Genomic DNA, 24,247 nt, shown 5'->3' on the forward strand with positions numbered 1-24,247 from the left:
CGCGCGTCCGGAGCCTGTGCCCCGGAACGGGAGAGGCCACGGCAGAGGGAGGCCCGCGTACCACAAAAAAAAAAAAAAAAAAAAAAAAAGACCGAAGGAATGGGCAGTTTCATCAAGACCCAAACTGAGGCTGCTGCCCTTGTCCTATCTGAAGGGGCCTCACGTGCTCGAGTATCAGCAGGGACAGGGCAGAGGGCACGGTGACACCTGTGTTGGCGTGGGCAGGTAGTGCAGGTATTTAAGTGCATGAGCAGCTGTCACAGGGGAGAAACGGTCATTTAGGAAATCTTCTAAAAATAGAAAAAAACAAAGCCAGATATAATTGAAGTCTCACAACTTTGAAATAGCACTAGTCAAGAGATGTTGAGGTGTACGCACGAATCTTATCTACTACAAGGAGCCCCTTTTCAGTCTGAGCAATTCAAATGTCACCCCTTAGTTAAAAACTGCTGATAGTACACAGACATTGAAAAATAAAATTGAGAAAGCCTCACTTGATACCTCAGTGAGATTCCTTGGAGAGAAGTCTTATCTGTGACCTAAGTTTTGAATGGTAATTAGTTTTACATAACAAAGTCTGCAACTTGCTCATGTTAAAACCGAGGAAATTTGAAGTCAATACATGTTAAATAATTCACCCAAAGCCCCTTAAGGGGTAACGAGTGGCAAAGGGGAAACTGGGTCCAGTGTCTGTGCGCTGGCTTCCCACAGGACGCCTCCCCGTTCACTATTTCTATTAAAACAGTGGGAATTCCAGTAACTGCAAACACTATGACTCATGGTAAAAAATTACATTTTAAATTTAACAAATCGAAATTATTTGTGTTGTAAAATTTTCCGATTTGGCTGTTTCTGTGACTTCTCTCTCAAACTCCGCCTACTTCACTCCTGAAACATTCAGGGTGTTCTGTGCTCTCAGCAGCGTCAGGTCTCAGAGGAGGGCGGGGCCCAGCTGGCTTCGAATTGTTCCCAGCCTAAGGCTGAGCACCGTTTTCTGAGCGGTGGAGGAGATCCCAGGGAGAGCTGCGCGCACACGCTGCATCCCACAGGGCCCATCAGTCCACAGCTCTAGGGGATGCACCTTGGGTAGGAATACAAACGCTTGAAACAATTCTTTGGGAACTTCATGATTTTTCCAGCAAAAGTGTGGTTATGACACCCAATTAAAACTAGCTGACTCCTAATTAAAAATTTTTAGTCAAACTGAATCGTTCCTTCTAGTAGCAAAATAATCAAGTTTAACTATTGTCTAGTGAAGAGATGATTAGGGGAAAAAATCCACTCGTGGTTGGCTAACTTGTTTTCCATTGTAAACATAAACGATCCAGTTTTTAAAAACTGGATTTTTAGAAAAGAATTTACATATATACTCCTTCATAAGATAACAAATAGTTAAAAAAAACCACATATTTAAATTACATAATTCGATAATTTTTCACAATCAAATAATAATATAATAAATTAAATATAATAATTTAAGTCACAAAATTCTCTTAACCATGGCCCGTCGTTCCTTTGGTGTGAAACCATTTCATCACGGAAGCCCGCTGAAAATTCCCTGCCTCCTTAAATGCTAGCGCGGGTATTTTGGAATAATTTGTCATTTTCCCCTTGATGTTGCTAAAGGACAATCATAATAATTGCTTGATTTCATCCGTGAATTAGTGTTCAGCCGGAAAGGAAATAAAGTGGAAGGCAGCGAAGGACGGTCACCCTGGGGTGCTCCGGGCACCTGCTCCAGCTCTCGGGCTTCCGGTGCCTGCGCCTGGCCCCCGGTGGCTGCCTGGGCTGAACTGGCCTCAGTCCTGGCACCCTTGTTTGTGGGAATTAAGCCAAAAATGTGTCACGGCCCGTAAACATCTCTAACTCATCATACCCCAAACCTTCCACTGAAAGGTGAAGCTGCCTTAGTACCACCGGGAAAGGGATCCCGGGAGAAGTGACTCTCAAGACTGAGCCAGCTCACGTGACTCGCAGCCTCGGTGTGAAGGATGCGATTCCGCTGTGGCGCGTTTTAGCAGCAATTACCTGCCTGTCCTGTGCTCCAGGTGCTGCCCCCTCTGTCACGGACATGAAACCCCGGTGTCTACGAGCGTCACGTCTAAGCCCCAAAGCCTCCCGAGCGTGATCTGCCTGGACTTTCGCCTCCTGCTCCGAACTTCCCCTGCAGCTGCCCGGTGCCAGGCCTGGACCTCCTTTCCCAGGACCAGCCGAGCGCCCACAGGAAGATCAGGAAGTTCACGCTTTACTTTACCACCGGATGTTTACCATCCTGAGCTACGGAAGGAGAAAACGGGGAGGAGAAATGTGGCTCCCAGTGACCTAGGGGAGGATCCCAGGGAGCAAGTGGGGAGAGGTGCAAGGCTGGCCCTCAGCCGTCACCCCTGGTGTGGGGTAAACGCTGCCCCAGAAGGCGGTCACAACGTCTTGCGAGAGCCCCACGTCCGAGGAGGACAGGAAAGCTTCCCCGAGACGGTCCCCATTCACTGTGCCCACGAGTCGCTCAGCACGGCGTGAAGAACCGAGGCCTTACCTTCTGTGTCTCGCATATTTTCCGCTGACGTGGCCACTGCCGTCACAGCCAGGGGTGGGACAGCTGCAAGAGGAAAGGATGGGTCACTCGGGTGCCACCTGGACGGGAGGGGGAAGCGGGGGACGCAGACAGACAGGGAGGACCGGAAACTGGGAGGAGGGGGCTGGGGAGCAGGCCCCGGGTCCCCCGGGAGCGCGAAAGCCCTGTCTCTGCTACGACGCACAGTCTCTGACCCGCTGCTGGGGAAGCATCCTGCCCGCTCTCTGAACAGGCTAACTGCCCGTCCTGTTCACTAACCTGAACAGCTCCTGTATGGCCGGCTCCACAGGAACTGCAGAGAGAGGAAAAGAGACAAACTGAGGATCGATCCCAAGAACCCCTCTTCCACAGACAGCTCCCGAGGGGCTGGTGTCCAGGCCGGGCCTGAGGGCTTCTGCGGGACAGAGGGGGCCCCGGCGGGGCCCCCAGGGAGCTGGAAGCAGGGACGTACCTCGAACCCCTTTGGACCGCGTGCGGTGCCGCTTCTCCTCGGCGTCCACCTCCATCTGGGGAGAGAGGAAGGCGGTCAGCGAGCTTTCCGCTGGCAATTCAGGGACGGTTTCCCTCTGTAAAGGGGTGCTGCTGGGGAAGGACCGGGCAATCTAAACGTGTTGTTTAAAAATAACAAAGCAGACCTCGTCTTGCAGGGCCCCCGCAGGGGAAGACTTTGATCAGGACACATCTGGGTCGGTCAGTCTGAGCTGTACTTTGTACCAAGAATATAATGGATAGGGCTGAAGTTTGCAGGGAGGAAAAAAATGCATATATTAACGTCTAGATTCTCCTTGTAGCCGAAGTGTTTAACCTGATCGAGGAGTCGCGGCGGGGAGGAGGTGGGTGTCACAGAGGGACACGTTTCAGCGTGCGGGCTACTCTCGCCATGGTCTAGTCCTGGGGGACAACTGCATCTACCTTGATCTAAATCGTCAGGACGCTTTCCAGGGTCACAGCAAGGCTCACGCTTGGAGATGACAGAGTGTTTCCATCTATCACCTTGCAGGGTCCTCACACGATTCTGTAAGGGAGGCGTCTTTATTACACTTCCTTTACAGCTGTGACTTGCCCAAGATCACCATTTGGTGCAGGGTCCTGAAACCAGCCGCTGTCTACACTTCCTCTTTAAGCCACGGGAACATACTGCCAGGCGGCTGAATGTGAGTAATTCATACACAGCAAAACCGCATCATGGGAGAATTCCACTCAACGCATCAGAGGGGCTGACAAGAGATGAGCGGTAAAGACGACAGCTCCTCTGACCAGATTCCAACCTGGACTGTGTCATTTTTCACCCTGCCCATTGTGGCCAGAGCTGCGTTCTGGGCGGAAGATGGGGACATCGTAAAATGTCATGTATTGGGGGGTGTGTGGGAGGGATGGACTGGGAGTTTGGGGTTAGCAGATGCAAACTAGTCCCTAGAGGATGATAGACAGCAAGGTCCTGCTGCAGAGCACAGGGGACTGTGTGCAATAGGCTGGGATAAACCATCATGGAAAACAATAGGAAGAAGAAGATACATATCTATAACTGAGGGCAGCAGAAACTAACACAACATTGTAACTCAACTAACGATGCTCCAAAAACCACAACAAAAAGTCACGTATACACAGTTCACTTCCTTCACAGTCTATGACAAGAAACGTCAGAATTTGGGAAAGAAGACTCTCGTTGGACAATTGTGGCTCTGCTAGGTGACATTATAGAAAAGGCCTGGGCGGATCTGCTATTGAAATAAACCATCAGCAAGGCGAGATCTTGCACAGAGTCTGACTGAATGTTCATACCAACTGACCAACCAATATTTATTTATTACTCTTGTGTGTGGAATAATAAAAAATACCTAAAATTAAAAATGTAAGTTCATTTAATGAGCTTAATATCTAATGGGCGATGTATCCGCACAGACCTAAGATTTGGCAGATTTAATGAAATAAGAAGAATTTCAGGAAAGGAGGCGCCCACGCGAGGTGAATCACTGAGGGGGGATTTCTCAGGGAAAGCTGAGATACTTCAGGACGATTAGTTTAGGTGTAGTGGGAAGAAGGGACTTACACATCCACCCGGGTATATAGATACATGCAGAGGCTCAGCTGACATGCAGATACTAGGAACGCGTACTTGGATGGACGCGCCAGTGAATGAGGTGGCGAGTCCGTTTGCTGGGGAGATGGTGGGTCAAGGAGACGGCGGGAACAAGGTGGAAGCTCGAGGGGACGGGCTTGGCGGAGCAGGGAGCGCTTGGCCACAGGGGGAGTGGGAAGGGCACCTTGGGGGCCTGGACGGACCTGGAGGGCCACCAGTGACCCAGCGGATAGACAGCTGTTGGTGGTTCTTGAGTTCGGGAGGGATCCCTCGCCAGCATATTTATAAAGAAATGAATTCAGCAGCAGCTCGAGAGAGCGCAGAGGGGAGCAGACCGGGGCGAGAGGGGGTGACCTGCCCGGGGGGAAGGGCCTCCACCAAGTCGGCCTGCGTCCTGACATGCAGCTGACCCTGCAGGGAGGACAGGCGCAGAGAGACGGAGAGGCGCTGGGAAACGTTTCAAGGAGGGTCGACGTGGCGCGCGCGGTGCCGGGCCTCCTTGGGTGGCTGCCCTTCCTCTGCTGCATCAGCCCCGCTCAGGGTGTGGAAGCCCAGAAGGCAGACGCAGTGTGAGTCAGCAGTACCCCGGGTGGCACGTCACAGCTCTGAGGCGGCTACTGCACCTGGAAATCCTCTCCAACGCTAACAGTTTAGCAAAGCGCGCAAACAGGGCCCACACGCCCCGGGGCGACGGGTGACAGAGGAAATGCCGGGTCCTGTTCTGTGCAAGTGGAGCATCTCCTGACACTGCACACCTGTCCTAGGACCAGGGATGCAGAGACGACGGGATGGAGGCCTGTTCTTTAAGGAACTCAAAACCGAGTGGAGACGTGTCAGGGCCCTGAGAACATAACAGAACACAGACGAGATGAAGGTAACCCTTCGGGAGGTGGACAGAGGCTCCCAGGGGGAATCAAAATATGTGCCGTTTTCAAGGAAAATTGCAGGTTTCAGGTTAAAAAAGGGTTGGGGCAGATGTTCCAGGCAGAGGGAACCGGATGCGCAAAGGCCCTGGGGCACAGGCACGTGGGGAGTTCCGGGGGGCCTGGGGGTGCTCGGGGTTCACTGGGGGGCCTCCTTCGGCTGGCGCGGGCTCCTCGGAGCTTCAGGGGGACACGGCCAGTCACGCTCGGGAAGCCCGTACCCTTGTCACGGATATTTGTGCAGCATCTGAAATAAACTCCGGCCGTCGCCCAGGAGAGGGCTTGTCACCAAAAGGGCATCGAGGCCATCGCTCTGTGGGTATAAAGTCGAAAACCTTGGCTTACCAGCTAATTGCTCATATGGTTGCCTAAGAATCGTTTTATTTTTTACATTTACGTTTTAATCCATTTTTTTAACGTATGGGACAACCTTATTTTCTTCTAGATGGACAGTTAATTCTGCCACTAATCCTTCAATTAATAAATACTAGCTCCACCCCCGCCCCAACTAAAATACACCCTCTTGCTGTGCTAATTTCCCACCCCAGCTGGGTCCCTTTGTGGACTGCTCTGTGCCACTGCTCTGTTTATTCCAGGGCCAGTCCTGTTTGAATTCCAGGCTCTGTAGTGGGTTTTGCTCTCTTGTAAATAAGCCTTTAAGGTTGGGATTAACATACGCACACTGCTGTATATGAAATAGATAACCAACAAAGACCTACTGTACAGCACAGGGAACTCTACTCAATATTTTGTAATAACCCATAAGGGAAAAGAATCTGAAAAGGCAAAGTAGCAAAACAGATTCAAACTTCCTTCTCACACTCACCTACCCATGTCCGGAAACTGCCGGCGAGGGTCAGATTAGGCAGAGAGCGTACCATTCACGGTGGGAAATATGTGAGGAGGCGTTTTCATTTTCCAAGTCTACACCTGGGAGTGTGGGCAGGGCCCCCGACTCCTGCAGGCCCCCTGCCTGCGTCCCCACTCCTGCCTGTTTTCACCCACCCTGTCCCACCTGACGGCGTCTTCCTCGGAAGCATCAGGGGAGCTGTGTGTTTGAATTTGCTCTTCCAAGGGGTCTGAGACCTGAGGTGCAGGAGCTTCACTGGTGATGCCTGAACAGTTCATAAGCGGCACTTTCTAACCTACGGGCTCTGGTCTTGCCTGGGCCTGGACAGAAGCAACCTGGTTACCTCTGCCTGGGTTTCTGATTCCCGCTCTAGTGATTCACATTTAGAAAAATCATCCTTAAGGAACTCCTACAGCATTAATTCTTTTATTTTTAAGCCCACTGTTTATCTTCAAAATAAAGAGAGCTTTTCTTAGGAGCTTAAAATGGTTTTATACTTAAAGTCTAGAATTTAAAAACTTTACTTTTGAACCAACAGAAGCCATCAGAATGACTCACTGAAGAGAGGGCAGTGAATTATGTTGTAATATGTAAGCTTGAACCTGGAAGTAGGATTTACTTTACTGTTTGATTTCCCCCCATCCTCCCCGCCAGTAAAATGCACACTCTGGTCAGGGTGAGCCTTAGTGGAGATAGCAAGAGTATTAACTATACCAAAAATCGCCCATTCGTAGATTCCTTCAAGCCTTTGGAGGCTGAACAGGCTCCAGGCCACAGCAATGCCCCTGGGAGGGGCCGGATGTGGGGTCTTGGGACGGCGAGGGCCCATCCGTGTCCTAACCCACGTCTCCACGCACCGTCACCGGCTCTCCCTCTGCAGGGACGGGGCAGGGGACCCTCGGGCCGGCCGCAGTCTCCGCGGTGGGAAGCTGGGACTCGACACAGAGCCTGAGCTCCCTCCTTTTCCCCAGCCACTCCCCAGTCACTGGGGAAGTAGGCGTCACTGTGTCATCAGCCAGGCCCTACCTTGTACCCGCTGCCACCCAACCTGCGGTCACTCACTGTTCATTAGCATCACCGAGGAGGGAGGACTGCAGGCAGGCGGCAGCCCGAGCTGTGTGACAGTGAGAAAGTCGGGGAAGGTGTAATGAAGGGAAAACTAGAAGCTCTGGCAAAACCAAGTGTGCAGATCAAACTGCGTGCAGCTGTTTCCGGAGAGCTTCCATGCCCGGGGTCACCGTCTCCTAGGTAACCGAGGTCTCCTAGTCAAACAAGACCCGGCCCCACGCAGCTCCACGTGATGGAAGCCGCTTCCTCGTCTCAGTTCAGACGCAGGGAAGTTTTGGTTCATAAAAAAATCCACCGGGAAAGATCAGCGAGAATCGGAGATTACGTATCTTAGTCATCCTTGAGTAGCGTTTAAAAAAATACTGTTAACAATGTAAAGTGTTTTCCGAAATACGACATTTTCTGCTTTTTAGTGAATTTAATGTAGTGCAAATATGTTGAGATGGAGGAATCCTATCCAATATTTATATTAAGACAAAGGATAGCGTTGTTGTCCAAAGGTTACAAAATTAGAAGAAATAAAGGGGTTTATGGTCCACAATTTATAATTTTTCAGTTTAGTTATCCCACCTCTTAGGATGGCAATAAGGAAAAATTAGACAAATAAAACACAGGCAAAGCCTTGGGTTTTCCGCTCCTAACTTTTCCTTTGCTTCCTCCTCTCCTTTTCCCGGTCACGGAGGAGGGTACCCAGTCAACCCCCCTCAAAGGAAGGAGACCGTGGATCCCACGCTTCACCCCAGACGCGCGTGTTTGCAGAGGATGGTTGGTGCCGACAGAGGCAAGAGAGACTGAGACGAGAAACCAGGAATTCTCCGGGCAAACACGAGAAGGAAGCCGCTGGCCGCTGCCCGCCTCCCGCCCCTGACGGCGGTGTGAGCGGGGCCTCGCCCACCTGACCCCCACGTGAGCCGCTGCCTCCGTGCTCGGGGACCAGAGGGAAAGCCGCATACACTCCTCGCTCCCGGACGATTCTGTGAGTAGCAGTTTTGGGGGAAATCTAGGATAACAGAGGAAGTAGCATATTTGAAGTTCATTGGAATGAGGAGGCTTGGAGGCTAATAAGTTATGAACTGGTCAGTAAGTACTTAGTAAACGTCAAGCACTTCTTTGTGACCTACAAAGAATTCCTAAAGTCATTGTAAAGCTCGGCGTTAGAAGCGCGACCGAGACCCGCACTGGAGCAGGAGGCAACACGCCTTCCCTGAGGCTCTTAATACGTAACACATCAGACCCACACCTAAAAATCTGGAGATTTCATATCCAAACCTGAATTCCTGACTTTTTTTCTGGAAAAATCAGGGGATCTGGAAGCGTTACACTCTTGGCCACAGTTGGCTGGCGTGGCTGCGTTCCACGTGGCAGCCCCATGTCCATCCCATACCTTGTGTGTGACCCCCGCCCAGCCCTGGGGTGTTTGACTGTGTTGCTCTCGATGTGGTTCCAGTTGTCTCAGAAGAGGGGCTCCGACAATGCTGACAGCTGTGTCCAGGCTGCCTGGGGCTGGGTCTCCCTGGGGGTCCCTGCTCCTGCCCAGGGCTCTCTGCCCTGGAGGATAACTGCGTTTGAGGACAGCAGAGCAGAACATCTAAGTTCCAGGGCCTCTCAAGGGTCAAGGAGAAGCCAGACCTAAAATACATGAACGTTGTGGGATTTTATGTAATTTTATAGGAATAGTATCCCGTCCTAGCTCCAGACCCCGCATCTGTCATCAGGACTTCCGTGGGCAGTGGGGGCCTGAGGTGTGGGTCTCAGAGGGCTGGATGGACTCGCCGAAGGTTCAGAACATGGCAGCCTCTCCAAAAGCCACCTGGGTCTCTGGCCGGGAGCTTTGGCTCAGTGTTTAATGATGTATTTAAATTCCTCTCCATCCCTCTTCTTGGAGTAGTTGTTCTTTAATTTCCCAGAAAGTTCCTGCAGATGAGTTTGCAGAGACTTTGTACTTGTCTTCAAAGGAATTACGCTCTTGTCTTAAGGTGCTTGTTTAGGCTTCCATCTTCCCCAGAGACACCTGCACCTCCTGCCCCTCCCAGGTGCCGGCACTCAGCAGGGACCCTCCAGGAGAGTGGATGTGGGCTGGGCGCAAGGTCCTGTGCGGTTCCTGAACATCTCTGGGCCCTGCAGACAGTGGGGTAATCTCCTAACTGTCGGCTCTCCTGATGGAGGGGCTGGCGTCCGGGGACTCCTCTGTGTCAGCAGCGATCCTCCCCCGTCTCTGTGGATGTCCATCTACCTGTGCGTGCGGCGAGGCAGGTGCATCTCAGAAGCAGGTGGCCCGGGTGTGACTGTGGCTCCACGTTTACTAACAAAGTGAATCTCAGTTCTGTCATGTGCAAAATCCCTACTTATCCCACTGGGTGGTCAAGAGACTTGGACGGAATGATTTTATGGGAGAACCCGGCCTGGTGCCTGGTACCCGAGCGATGCTTGAAGATGTCTGTGCATATCCTTCCCAGCTCGGTTTTCTAGGTGTCGTGTTTTCCCAAAGACACGGAAACAGAAATGCTCATAATACCCAAGTTAAGGACATACACAACTCTTGTGATGTAGGGTAAGATGATGCCATTTTTAACTAGCTTTTCCTAATACCAAACATTTTACTGGCCTTTGAGTATCTGAACCAGCACCATGGTGCATACCTTCAGAGTACAGTCTCCATAATGACTTCTAGAGCCCCAAATTTGGCTATATTGATGAAACTTAAAACCTGTGTGTGTGTGTGTGTGTGTGTGTGTGTGTGTGTGTGAAGAGGTGGGGAACACAACTTTCTTTTCCAGTTGCGAGTATTTCTCTTGCACTTTTGACAATCTTCCTCAATCCAAGTATTTTAATAGTTTCTAGACTCCTAAGTTCCCTGGACCAGGCTGGAGAACTGCTATCGTCCTGGCACCCGGGGACATGGGGGCATCTCAGACCCACCTGTGCACGGGTGGACCTGGCCCCAGGGAGCCGTGCCAGGCAGGCTGGGACAGGACAGGCGTGTCGGTCTCTGGCTCTTTAGCTCCTGGCATGGTGCCTGGCACAGAGCAGTTGCTCGGTGATAAATATTTGCTGAGTTGTACTAAATAAAAATACATAAGCTCCCTTAAAGATTGTGTGGACACTGGGCAAACTTTCTTGGCAACGTGGGGATGGAGGGAAGTTATTTAAGGGGCTTGGATGCTCTACACAGTAAAGGAAAGGAGGGAAAAAAAGTGAATCATCTCCCAGAACTCAATATCCCTCTATAGGAAGGGGAGGCTTCAAAAAAGTATAGAATGAATATTCAAAAAAGACAGGCTGAAGATGGTTTCAGGGACGCCTCGCAGGGTCCTCACAGTGACTCTGGCTTCTGCCTGGAAGCAGCATCACGTGGGGGGTCAAGATGACAAAGTACAGGACTTTCAGAGGGTCAGTCAGTGACTTGGGCCAAGGTCAGGCGACTAGAAAAGACAGCGGAGCTGGAGGTCACGGCCGAGTCCCATGCTCAAGTGCTTGACCACCGCCGTCTGCCCCCAACTTCAGGGCTGCGAGGCCACTTCCTGGGGGTCCTGGTCTTCTCCCTGCCCACCCCCGCCCCAGTGAGTTTAACCTGTTCCTCTCACAGGCCCTCCTGCTCCCCTTCGGCTCAGGACCCCCACCCGGCCTGCTGACTTTGGTGACGGTCCCACCTCTCCTTCGCTGTGAAACTTCTCCAGCAGTGGCCTTTCTCCCAGCCACCGGAGGATGGTGCTTCTGGAACCCGCTTCCGAGATCACTGGGGCCTGTTCCCTGACTCCCCAAAGCCGATCCGTCTCATCCCTCAGCGGACACTCACGCTACAGCCCCCTTTCCCCGGATCACTGGCTCCTGGTCCCCGGCTCCGTCCGGTCCCTCAGGTCCACACACGCCCAGAGCGGAGGTGTCCACTGCCCTGCTGCCACGGCTCAAGCCAGCATCTCTAGTCCTGACCTCTCGTTTCAACCTCGAGTCCACGCTCTGGCTGCTTCCAGGGTATGGTCATCTCACAGCAAATTCATCTGAAAACCAGCCTCCTACGTTTCTGTTCAGTGCAGGGCCCTCCCCGAAGCACGCGGTTTCTTCCTGTTTTGCTACAATTATTGCTCTGACTTCTGTCCTCCTCAGGATCGTGTACATTTCTTCATTAGAGGTTTGTTTCTCTGCACCATGGTCAGAAGGTGTTCCTGCCTTGTTTTGTAAGGTCTTGGGAGGAGGGAGCCTGTGAAAGCCTAGAATCGGTCCACTATTTCTCAGTGGTTGTTTACGGATCAAAGGAAGGGGTCATTCTTTCAGTCTGAAACCTTAAGATCATATCTGGCCTTTTCCTAGTCTTCATTTCTCCATCAAGTCATTTATCATGTTCCACTCTTTGCCATTGTATTTTTTTTCCCACTTCTTTCCATCTCCCTGGATACCGCACCTGTTTAAGTCTTTACCTTTTAAGACCGACTCACTGCCGTCCTCTCCTAGAGGCCTGTCGCCTTGTCAACCTGTTACATGCACAGCCGTGATGCTACCCTATTTCCATCATGGAATTCTCTGGCTTAGGAACCCAGAAAAGTTCCCGTTGACTTCCTTAAGTCTGAGCAACAATGCCTGCCTTCCTTTTCTTTACTTCTTCTACATTACTGGGTTGAAAAAAATCAAAAGAAGTACAGCGACGCATCAGCTCTGCGGTGGGGATACAGCAACAGCTAGAGTCTCTTCATCCAACTTCCTCATCCCAAGATTACTAACCTTCTCTCTACTCTGAAAGCATAATGAATAAATAGACCAGCTTTCCCTTCGTATGCTTATTGTTTATAAAAGCCGGCTCCATTATGCACAAACTTTTCTGTACGTTGCTATTTTTCACTTATTAAAAATCACAGCTATCTCACCAGGTCAATGCCTATGGCTTACACTCGATATTTTTTAACTGAAATGTAGTTGATTTACAATGTTGTGTTAATTTCTGCTGTATAGCAAAGTGATTCAGTTATGCATATATATATTTACAGTCTTTTCTTTTTTTAATAGTCTTTTCCTTTATGGTTTATCATAGAATAGAATAGAGTTCCCTGTGCTATGCAGCAGGACCTTGGTGTTCATCCATCGTATATATAATAACTTATTACATCTGCTCACCCCAGCCTCCCACTCCATCCCTCCCCCAACTCCCCACACTACCCTTGGCAACCACAAGTCTGTTCTCTATGTTGGTGATTTTGTTTCTGTTTTATGGACAGGTTCATTTGTGTCGTATTTTAGATTTCACATGTAAGTGATAGCATGTGATATTTGTCTTTCTCTGTCTGGCTTACTTCACTTAGTATGATAATCTCGAGGTCCATCCACGTTGCTGCAAATGGCATTATTTCATTCTTTTTTATGGTTGAGTAATATCCCATTGTATATATGTACCTCATCTTTTTTATCCATCCCTCTGTTGATGGACATTTAGGTTGTCTCCATGTCTTGGCTATTGTGAATAGTGCTGCTATGAACATAGGGGTGAATGTCTCTTTTTTAACTATAGTTTTGTCCAGATATAAGCCCAGGAGTGGGATTGTGGGATCATGTGGTGACTCTATTTTTAGTTTTCTGAGGAACCTCCATACCGTTTTCCACAGTGGCTGCAACAACTTACGTTCCCACCAACAGTGTAGGAGGGTTCCCTTTTCTCCACACCCTGCCCAGCATCTGTTATTTGTAGACTATTTGACGATGGCCATTCTGACTGGTGTGAGGTGATACCTCATTGTAGTTTTGATCTGCATCTCTCTAGTAATTAGCAATGTTGAGCATCTTTTCATGTGCCTATTGACTTCTTTGTAGAAATGTCTGTTTAGGTCTTCTGCCTATTTTTGGATTGGGTTGTTTGTTTTTTGGTTGTTGAGTTGTATGAGATGTTCTGTTTGTATATTTTGGAAATTAAGCACTTGTCAGTTACATTGTTTGCAAATATTTTCTCCCATTCTGTAGGTTGTCTTTTCATATATATATATATACATATATATATATATATATATATATATATATATTTATGGTTTCCTTTGCTGTGCAAAAGCTTGTAAGTTTGATTAGGTCCCATTTGTTTATTTTTGCTTTTATCTCTATTGCCTTGGGAAACTGACCTAAGAAAACATCTGTACAATTTATGTCAGAGAATGTTTTGCCTATGCTCTCTTCTAGGAATTTTATGGTGTCATGTCTCATGTTTAAGTCTTTAAGCCATTCTGAGTTTATTTTTGTTACACTCATTTTTTGAATGGCTACATAATATTCTTCAGTCAAAAATTTATCCACCCATCTCTGTAAATTCCCCTACTAATGGATAGTTAGGTTGTTGTGTTTCATTTATTTGTTTTATTCCACTATAAAAAGGTGCAATAAATATCACACACATCTTTGTACACATTTCCATAATATGGTTTTCTTAAAAGATATTGTCAGTACTCTTAGAAAATGTAGAAATCCATGCACTCGTTAGTAAAGTATGATTATGCCCATTATCTAAGTGCTTATCTCCAATGGATCCCAGCAGTCTGTTATTTTTACTGAGTGAAGTTACCTGTCACATGGTTGCTTACATTTTTCCTTCTCCAACCAAAAATGAAGGTCAGTATTTTCCAGCTTCAGCCTCCTAAGTTTCCCCTGCTGGGAAGTTCTTATTCTCACCCTTTGCCTATGTTTCTTCTTTTAAAAATTTTCACATCAATTCATAATAGCTCTTTGTATGTTTAAGGTGTTAACCCCTTTGCCCACCTTATCTGTTGCAAGTATTTTCTTTGTTTTCCTTGCTAGCGGTGTTTTTCCCAAATAGAAGCACACAATGCAGGCCATCCCACGGTCATCCGGACAGAGTCCCAGCGCTCTATGGCCGGCATGCCCTCCCCACTCGGCCCCGTCTCCTGGAGGTCCTCAGCCTGCCCACCGGTGGACCCCGGTCCCCTGGGCCTTCTCCGGGCTCAGCCCCTCATGACCTCGATGGGCACAGCCTCCTCCCGCCTGGCATGTCGGGCCCACTTCTGGGGTCTGTTCTATATCCGGGGCTGTGTGTTTGTGACCCGGCCAAGAAGGATGCTCCCTTGTCTAATTAACACCTGCCTCAGCCAGACAGGCCCCTCGGGTGGGAGCGAAAAAGAAGAGAGAGACAACACATCCCTTTCTGACCGTGACAAAACCACAAATGTGATGAGGAAACTGCTTTGAACAGTCAATAATGTTCTATATTCACAAGCAGATCTATAAGTCTGCTTCTGAGACTATATACCTGGTCTATATTCAGCATTTTCCAACTTTCTTCCCAATTTAAATTTTGATGAAGTGGCACAAAAAATGAAATTCAAAGATTCAAATATGTTATGACATTATAACAATTAATAAAAATGTTCATTTATATAAAGATTTGAAACTATCCGAGTGATTTTCTAGTTTATAAAATTTTTTAAAATCCAGTTTTTATAAAATTATTTTACTCTTTTTTGGCGGGGGGAACACTACTAAATGAATAAAGAACAGAAAAATTAGAGAAGCTTACGTCTACATGTGAGAGAAAGTGCAATCTGTGAACTAAGTTTGTGTTTCAGGGGAGACGAAATACACAATTCACTGAAAATTTCCAGAAATTAAAATATCTTGGAAATTATTGAATAGGCAACATATATGAATTTTAGAGAGAAAGGGCTGGGCTTGGCATTTCGTTTCTCCCACTTACTGCACATTTTCACCCTTCAAGACTCAGTTTGATCATCTGTACAAACTGCGCGGTGAGAGGAGTGTCTTCCTGCGAGCTCAGTGCAGGGTCGGATGGGTGTGAAAACTCAGGATGGCCCTGGGGCTCTTTAAACTGTGGAGTGCCGTGCCCACGTAAGGAGGGACGTTGTGTCCCGACTAGTCCTGTGACTTCATGTGTCCATCTCAGCGGGAGGAAAACACCAGACGAGACTCACCCCTCACCTCGAGGAGCTTTCAGAGATTGAAGTAAATGTACCCTCAAGAGAAAAGTCACCCGAATGGCAGGAAGAGAAGCTAAAGAAACAGCACATAACAGAAAGTGAGAGAAAGTTCTAGAAGGATGTAGGAGGGAAGGAGCATTGAGTTGGGACCCCGGGGTGTGAGGGGCACTGCATGCAGTCCGCTGTTCTGACACTGGCCACACTGGGAAGCGGTCAGGCGGCCGCGGGCCAGTGCGGGGACGTTTCATCCCTGGGATGGGGGGATGTGGGGCTGGATGACCCCTCTGACCCCTGATGTGACCTGGGCTTGGTCTCGGGAGACCGGTGGTGGATTTCTGAGACAAGTCCCAGGAGAAGGGCGGGACCACAGGCGGGAGGCCCACAGACCCTTCAGTGGACAGGCCACAAAGGGGGCCCCTCCAGGCCTGGCCTCACAGGCCCAGGGGTGAGACAAGAGCTCGGGGAGGGTTGAAGGGAGCTTCTCTCTCTTTTCTAAACCCCTGGGATAGGGTTGGTCAGCCCGTGGGGGCGGGGGTGGTAGATACATAAAGAGGAGAAGAGGAGGATGAAACAAAGGCCTTGACGAGGAGGATGTGGAGACACTTCGCGGCGGGACGAGGGCACCTGGGGAGACGGGGCCGCGGAGGCCGGGGAGCAGGCAGCCGTCGTGATCACGAAAGGATGCAGTTTGCCGACAACGGTCTAGACCAGACATCTGAGCTGTCAGCGGTCCACGCACGCGCAGTGCACGGCCTCCTCATGGACCGCTCGCGGCCGGTGGGGCGGGGTCGGGGGGGTTACCTTGCAGGAAGTCTTCTCTCCTAGGAACGGAGGCAGCGTGACTCCGTGGGCAGGACACAGGCCCAGAGTCAAGTTCTCTCTGAGTTCTAATCCGGGTCCTCCCCAGCCTGTGGCTGCGGCGAAGTCACTTAATTTCTCTGTGCCTCGATTTCTCCATCTGCAAAACAGGGACCACAGGGTAAACCACCTAATGATTTCATGACGACACCAGGAAGCAGCGTGAATAGATAACATGCCCTCGGCAGTGACCATGGACCCTCTGCTTCCCCCAGGGACCACGTCTTCTGTCCTACCCACATACAACGGTGCCCTTGAGAATTCCTCTCCTGGACTTGGGGCTGCTGCTTTGTCTCCGAGAAAGGGTCTTCCCTGGGTTCCATCTGGGAAGACTTGTTCCCTGCCAGCCAAGTCAGCTGTGCAGACTGTGGAGCATTCTGCCCCACCTGAGGAGGTTCTAGAACTCTTGGTCCAGGGGGACCAGCATCCCTCCAGGCTGGTCTCCATAACGTTTGTGGAGCTAGATGACTTTACAGCACCTTATCCAGCATGTTATTTATCCATCAACCAAACTATGGTGACTTTCTGAATGAAGAAACTGACAGAGAGGTTGAGATATTTGCTCAAAGCTACCCAGCTAGTCAGCGGGAGAGTCATAAGGGAAACTGCACCCTCTTGCTCCCAAATCTAGGACTCTTCCCAATGCAGCCGGGCTGTTCACACCCCCCCACCAGGAGAACCGGAGGGGCTGAGACCCAGGGCCAGGAATCGGAGTCCCAGAGTCCTGCACGAGCTTTTGAGTGGTGACTGTGGGAGCTCTTCCCCAGCAGTTGCTGTGGATGTTCATTCACATGGGTTCATTCATTCCAAAGGGTCCAGTGCCTTTTGCTCATGTGGTTTGCTGGAATGAAAACCTCTGGGCACTGACATTTCGGATAACCAGCTTATCACAGACAACCAGCAAAATGCTAAGGTATGACATCACCTTTCTTTGTAATTCCTCATTTGAACTACAGGAAGCTAGATAGTTGAGTCAAATAAGAAAGAGCAGGAGTCATTCGGGTCATTGTCCTTGGAACTCAGCCATCCTTCCTGCTACCTGGGAACCAGCTGCCCTGTCTACTCCCGTCCACACTTAGGGCTGAGCTGTAAATCCTTTCCTTGAACACTTAATCTTCCCAAGGCCTGATTTGATCCACACACACGAGGACTAAGAGTTTGCTCATGTGTGTCTGGCTAGGAACACAAGGACATAAACCACAGAAGATTTAAACTCATGAATTCCCAGAAAGAGAAAGGAATTAGACCAGATTTGTCTTTCTGCTTTTCAAGTTTGCCATTTAGAACAAAGACGGTCTCCCCACCTCCTCCTCGGGATTTAATAACTTCCCCTAAATTTCCCCACTTCGTCTGTCTCAGGGCTCAGCCCTCGGGTCCTCGTGGCTCTGGAGCAGCCAAACCACCTGCCTTGTCTTAGGTGCTGCAGCCACAGGGGCTGGTTAATACAGCTTTGTTGATAGGAGGACAAAGAAAAGAAAAAAGCAAAAGAAAGCAAGGGAGAGACAGAGAGAAAAAGAAGACAGCGCTCCTGTGGGCCCGCGCAGGAGGAATCTCTGATCTAATTGAGCAGATTGTTACACAAGTGACCCAACCAGCCAGTGAAATGTTTAATGGTTAAAAGATTTGGAATCAGATGGACTTGGCTCACAAAAGCACTACCACTAACTACCCCATAACCTGAGCTCGTTGTTTATAAGCATTAATTTCCTAGAATTTTTCAATATCTAAAGTAGATAATACACAAGAAGGATCTAGCTAACCGTAAATGCTCAGTAAATGGTAGTATGTTTGTATATTATTATCACTGTATATCTATTTATTAATATGCCTCCGTAATATCTCTGAGTTTCAGTTTCTCACTTATAACCATGATGATGTAGACAGCTCCCTAAATAGGGACGCCTTTAATTAACTCAACCACTATTTACTGAGGGCTCGCCTGCCTGCACTCAGCTGGACGTGGGTGACTCGGTGTGAAACAAGGTAGGTAAGGCATTACTCCATAAGTTCAAAGGAAGAATAAAAGAAAGAATAGCGCAGAGTTAGGATTAACACAGTTGCAACCTTAAATATGCAAAAAATAATTTTGGGGGGGTGTAAAGAAAAAGAGAAAGGATGAAAGAGCAGAAAGAAAAAAAACAAAAAACAGTACGTTTGGGTGAAATAGAAATTCCATACCCATCACTAAGTTTATCAAAGAAACCCCAATAATTGAGACAATACAACATAATCTACTAAAACACAAATTAAAGCAGGTGAATACATTGACAACACGCTCAGTTTTGATACTGTGACATATGTAGATGCTGGCCTTTTAAAATAAATTATTTTATAAAACTATAGCTTTAAAAAGCACTTTTTAAACAGCAAATATTCAACTCAGTGTGAATAATATTATCCAGAAATATACATATAAATAGCTCATAATATTTAAAAATTAAACAAATTATATATGAACGAGTGACAAGCATACTGTTAATTATGGTTCAACTCCTGATCTCAGCATAAATTAAATTAGATTTGAGATTCCTATTTACTACAGTTGTCACATAAACCTGCAGCGCACTCGTCTGTGGGTTTTGTGTTTTGGTGACAACAAAGTTGTGTTAGACCACGTCCCTTACAGAACCCGTGGGAGAGCAGGGGATGATGATGCCACAGAGCGAAGTGTCCCCGAAAGCTGCACGTCGACATTATTTAATCAGAGGACGGCTTGCGGTGACTCGGAGCAGAGAGTACTTATTGCACAAAGACGGAGTTTCCCTCCTTGGGGCAGCACAGAGATGAGCCAAGTCCCCCCGCAGCCCAGCAGCCGAGGGGTCAGGCACCCTGCCAGGTGGCTCCAGGGTTCAGAACCGAACTGGACCCCTCTTCTTTGGGACCCAGTCCGTTTCTTTTTCAATGGCAGAAATTCCCTCTGGGAAATTTATTTTAGGAAATCAAGGTCTCAGACCTATTATTACTTTTTTTATTTGCTTTCGAAAAACGTGCATTACAGGTGTCTGTATTGAGAGCCTGAAGGCAAGAGAGACTGCTGGGTGTTGAAGGAGCCCAGCAGGCCTCACACGGCTTTGTCTGCCCTTCCACCCTCTAGACGCAGGGCACAGGAGCTGTTTATTTTCCAGACCCCAAAACAGTCTCCTCCCTGGGCTTCTCCTCTACTTTGTTGACACTCAGCCCAGGCATTTTTCCCAGGACGAGAACCTGCAGGAAAGGTTCCCTCTGAGATCTTGCATGTCAGGAAATGTCTTTATTTCGCTCTCAGGCGGGACTTCCTACATGTAAATTGCTTCCCCAAGACTAGAAGGCCAGGCTTCCAGCGTGGCCCCTGCCGCTGAGGCCAGTCTGATGCCACTTCTCATCAGAAGCAGTTCTCCCTCACCCTCACCCTCACCCTGGGCTTGTGTGTCGCTGTGGGAATCTGTTCTCCACTCTTACTGCTCAGCTCTCAGTGCACACACGACCTGAAGCCTGCTGGCCGCTGAGAAGTTGCTTCTCCCTTCTTTGATAACTTCTCCCTTTTTATTTTCTTTACTGTGTGTTTTTTAAAAAAATGTCTACCAAATGGATTTGTGTTGTCTAAATGTATCCTACTGATAAGTTGATCCTATTGAGCTTGGCTTTTTATTTTATTTTTTTCATTCTTTCTGTTTCTTCTCTATCTTTTGGAAGGTTTTTTCAAATTTATCTTTGAGTTCTTCAATTGTATTTTAAAATTTCAAGAATCTTATTTTATATGCCCAAATTGGTTTTTATCACAGTTATACATTTGCATTCATTTTGGTGATTATTTGTCTTTACAAGAGGTTTAAGACCAGGCCTCTGGTGGACCATTTCTCTCCCTTTGACTCAGTCCCCGTCATCCTCTGGGAGAAGCTGAGGGGCACCCCAACCCCCAGGCTGGCTCAGGTGCCCTCCTCGTGCTCCTGTGGCATCTTGTGTTTCTTTTTATCACAAAATTTATTTATTCACCCATCCCATTCATGTCTTCTCTTTTGTACCTTTTCTTATTTCAGACAGAAAGCACATTCTTACATGGTACTGTAACAGTTTGCTTTCTCTTCTATTTGAAGTGGTGCGAAAACCCTCCTTTCATATTTTGGGTATTTACAGCATAAAACAGAGAATGTGCCATGGTCAGGCCCATTCCGGCAGGAGTCCTGACTGGATTCTTCTTTTCCTCCCACCACTGTGGCTCTGCTTCACTGTATGGAAGGTGCCAGCAGGGAAGACGTACAGGCAGCAGGAAATCAAGAAACACCATTTCCCTGTCCAGCTCTTCAGATCTAGGTGAAGACATTCAGAATGGAACGGGGGGCTCAAGGTGACCCAAGAAGTTATGAGTCAAGAAAGCTGGAGGCTGGCTTTCTCTTGGGAGGTTCTGCTCAGCTGTGTGGAAGCCGTGTTGGGTGGGGTGGAGGTGTTAAATGTTGTCTGCTAGACCAGGGCCTGATGCTGCTTAGGGCAGCATTTCAGGGTGAAAGGCATGACGGTGTCACAGGCATGTCTTGCCTCTCTATGTACAGATTCATTACCCTGGGTCAAGTCCTGGTACCTCTTGGAGTCTTCAGGAAGGTCAGGATGGAGTTGGTCCAATGATATAATGATGCTCCTGCAGTAAAACTTCCCCATTCCTGGAAATACCCAATAATGGCTCAGATGCCCCTTCTAGGAATGAGATACCATAGAAAGAGCAAGGATCAAATCCCAGCTCTGATATCTATGAGCTTTGTAACCTTTAAGACTCAGAAGATATACCCACAGTGAACATCACACAAAACAAAGCAGAACTCACACTTGCCAATTTCAAAATGTACTACAAAAAATAGTAATCAACATAGTGTGGTACTAGCATAAGGATAGACATATAGACAAATTGAATAGAATTGTGAGTCTAGAAATAAACTCATACATCTTTGTCAACAAGGGTGCCAAGACCATTTAAATGGGAAAGGATAGGCTTTCCAACAGATGGTGCTGAGACAACTGGACATCCCCACACAAAAGGATGAATTTGAATCCCTGTCTCACACCATGTAACAGAATGAGCTCAAATTGGATCAAAGACCCAAATGTAAGAGATAGAACTATAAAGAACTTAGAAGAAAACCTAAGAGTAAATCTTCATGACCTTGGATTTGGCAAATGATTCTCAGATAGAACACCAAAAATACAAGCAACTACAGCAACAACACAATAGATAAATTGGACTTCATCAAAATTAAAAAAAAATCTTTTGTGTTAAAAATACACCATTAAGAAAGTGAAAAAGACAACCCACAGAATGGGAAAACATATTTGCAAATCATATATCTGATAAGGGACTTGTATCCAGAATATATAAAGAACTCTTATAACTCTGTAATAAAAAAAGACAATTCAATTAAAAATGGGCAAAGAATCTGAATAAACATTTCTCCAAAGAAGATACACGAATAGCAATAAGCACATGACAAGACACTCCTTGACATAATTAATCATCAGAGAATTGCAAATCAATACCACAATGAGATACCACTTGACACCCATGAGGATGGATAGAATCAGCAAGTCAGGTAATAAGAAGTGTTGGGGAAAACGTGGAGAAATCAGAACCCTCACACACAAGTGGTGGAAATGCAAATGGTGCAGCCATGTCAGAAAACAATCAGGCAGATCCTCAGATGATTAGTCAAAAAGTTACTGTATGACCCAATAATCCCACTCTTAGGTAAGAAATGAACAAGTACACACAAAAACTTGTACAAGTATGTACACAGCAGCATTATTCATGATATTCAAAAATAGGGAATCAGCTTGAATTTCCATCAGCTGATGAATGGATAAATAAAATGTGGTCTCTTCATATATGGAATATTGATCAGTCATAAAGAGGAACGGCACACGCTACAACATCGATAAGCCTCAGGCACATTATGCTGAGTGTAAGAATCAGGTCGATACAGATCACATATTACATGATTCCATTTGTATGCTATGTCCCGAATCGGGAAGTTTATGGAGACAGAACGTAGATTAGTAGTTCCCTAGGACAAGAGGGTAGGGTGGGAAGTGGGGCGGGAAAGCTGAAGTCTATGGGGTCACTTTTCAAAGTGATGGAAATGTTCTAAAATTGACTGTGGTGACAATTGCACTTATCTGTGAATACACGAAAAACCCCTGAATTGTGCACTTTAAATGGGTGAAATGTGTGGTAGGTGAATTATATCTTAATAAAGCTGTTAAAAATATTCATAAGACACCCCGGGCAACACTCAGGAGTTATCAGTGAACCAGCCAGACCTTCTGAGCCACCGGGGAGGAGACCCCATTCCTGCCTCCATGCCTGGGGCCGGATGCTCTTGGGCCCAGGGGCGTTTTCTCCCTGGGTTTAAGGTGTGAGGCTTCCCTTGTATGATTCTGGCGTATCCCCATTACCAGCCCTCTCCTCCCAGGTCACTGCTTCTCAGATATACCTGATAGTGGACCTGACTGTTGCCGGCCAACAAATTGGATTCTGGCTGTGCCAGCCCTGCTATAGGGAGTAAGGAAATCGGACTCCCCCTGAGGCCCGGGGAAGGGCTGTGTTGGGCCCAGCTCACAGCTGGCTGTGGCGAAGCCGGCCAGGACCTCGGTCTCAGGGCCGCCAGCCCGCACACACGCTGAGCGGGGAGGTGCTCAGGTGACGCTGCCTTCCGAGACCTGGCGTGTCTGTGGCTTGGGCTGACCAGCTGGCCGCCTGCAGGGGGCCCAGCATCAGCTCCCGGGCGTGCCCTGCAGCACTTTGGAAGCAGGCTGCCCTCCCACTCCAGCTTGATTGTTCTCACAAAGGAGAGACGACGCTCACGAGAAAGGTGAGATCTTAGTTCCCGGCGTGGCTCCGGGCGGGTGGCCGAATTGTGTCGGCAAGAAAAGCCCCGCAGGGTTTGCAGTGTCCTCACGGCCCCTCCCTGGCGTGCGGTGGTGTAGGGCCCCCCACGTAGACCGTCTGGTTGACCAGTATTAGCTGAAGGCATCACCATGGCAGCATCTGACCAAGATACTGGATGCTGCATCTCTTCTCTATGCACCACATTTACCTGGTAAATAAGTAACTGCTGAAGAAGGCCCGGATCCCCACCAGACGGCCGCCCTGTTCTTTGACAGCAAGTACAGTGCATCCTAACTGATGCTATTTCATTCTTCACAGGGGGCGGGGTGTGCAGGAATCCTGTTTTCCTCCCGAGCGGTTGGGAGAGTTGAGTTGCTTTCTCTCTAGCGGCAAAGTGGGGATTTGATACTTTAATAATCAGCCCACGTCCTCCTGAGCGACCTTTCGTGGGAGACCTCCAAGTTCATTCCTTACCCACAGTCACTTAATTAATCCCCACACAGCTCTTCACAGCTGGAGGGGTTCCGGGAAGGTGAGTCGTCCTGGAAGGTGTGCAGCTCTGCAGGGTGCAGGGGAGCCTGGCTGGGGCGGGAGAGGGGGGAGGCTGTCGCTGGGCCTGTGGAGGTCCCATCCCTCCTGCACTGGGGGAGCGGGGCCTCGCGTCCCTCCTGCACTGGGGGAGCGGGGCCTCGTGTCCCTCCTGCACTGGGGGAGCAGGGCCTCTAATTGTGGGCCCGTCACAGAAGGGACATCTGTGCCCGGTCTTCTTGCCATTTGTGACGTGGGTGCTGACAGCCTGGAGCTCAACCAGGTGAAGGACGGGTACAGATGGGGTGCGTGTAGGTGGAAGGGAAGCCAGCGGGCGGGCGGACAGGACACGCTTGGTGCGAAGAGAGGGCCGGGGCCGGAGGGGGCCGGGAGGGAGGTACTGTGCACGCGGACCCGGGGGAAGGAGATTCGCCTGGGACCTCGTGCGGGAGGAGATGGAGGAGCACGGGGCAGGGTCTGCACTGCAGGGGAGCTGGGCGGGGCGGGTGCAAGGGCCCCCGACACCGAAGGAGGGGATTGGGGCTAATTCCTCTCACGCACGCTGGCCTGCTTGCCCTGGAGCAGTGCAGACCGCAGGC

The 24,247-nt window shown here is 48.8% G+C and overlaps 1 protein-coding gene across 3 annotated transcripts in view; it reads right to left on the reverse strand.

Moving 5' to 3' along the window:
• The window catches only part of MYT1L (myelin transcription factor 1 like), a 152,714-nt gene extending 136,365 nt beyond the window's left edge, over window positions 1–16,349 (reverse strand). For 2 of the 3 annotated variants that reach the window (XM_024118872.1, XM_024118871.1), the window contains exons 1-3: window positions 3,024–3,078; window positions 2,831–2,864; window positions 2,534–2,596 (exon numbers count right to left, since the gene is read on the reverse strand). In XM_024118872.1, coding sequence (XP_023974640.1) covers window positions 2,534–2,596; window positions 2,831–2,864; window positions 3,024–3,078 — 152 coding nt within the window. Of the gene's footprint in view, window positions 1–2,533; window positions 2,597–2,830; window positions 2,865–3,023; window positions 3,079–16,213 lie in introns of those variants that run through there. The other variant, XM_024118873.1, reaches the window with a different exon arrangement.
• Window positions 16,350–24,247: the final 7,898 nt, after the last annotated feature.

The sequence above is a fragment of the Physeter macrocephalus genome, chromosome 12 (assembly GCF_002837175.3).
Source record: "Physeter macrocephalus isolate SW-GA chromosome 12, ASM283717v5, whole genome shotgun sequence".
NCBI lineage: Eukaryota > Metazoa > Chordata > Mammalia > Artiodactyla > Physeteridae > Physeter > Physeter macrocephalus.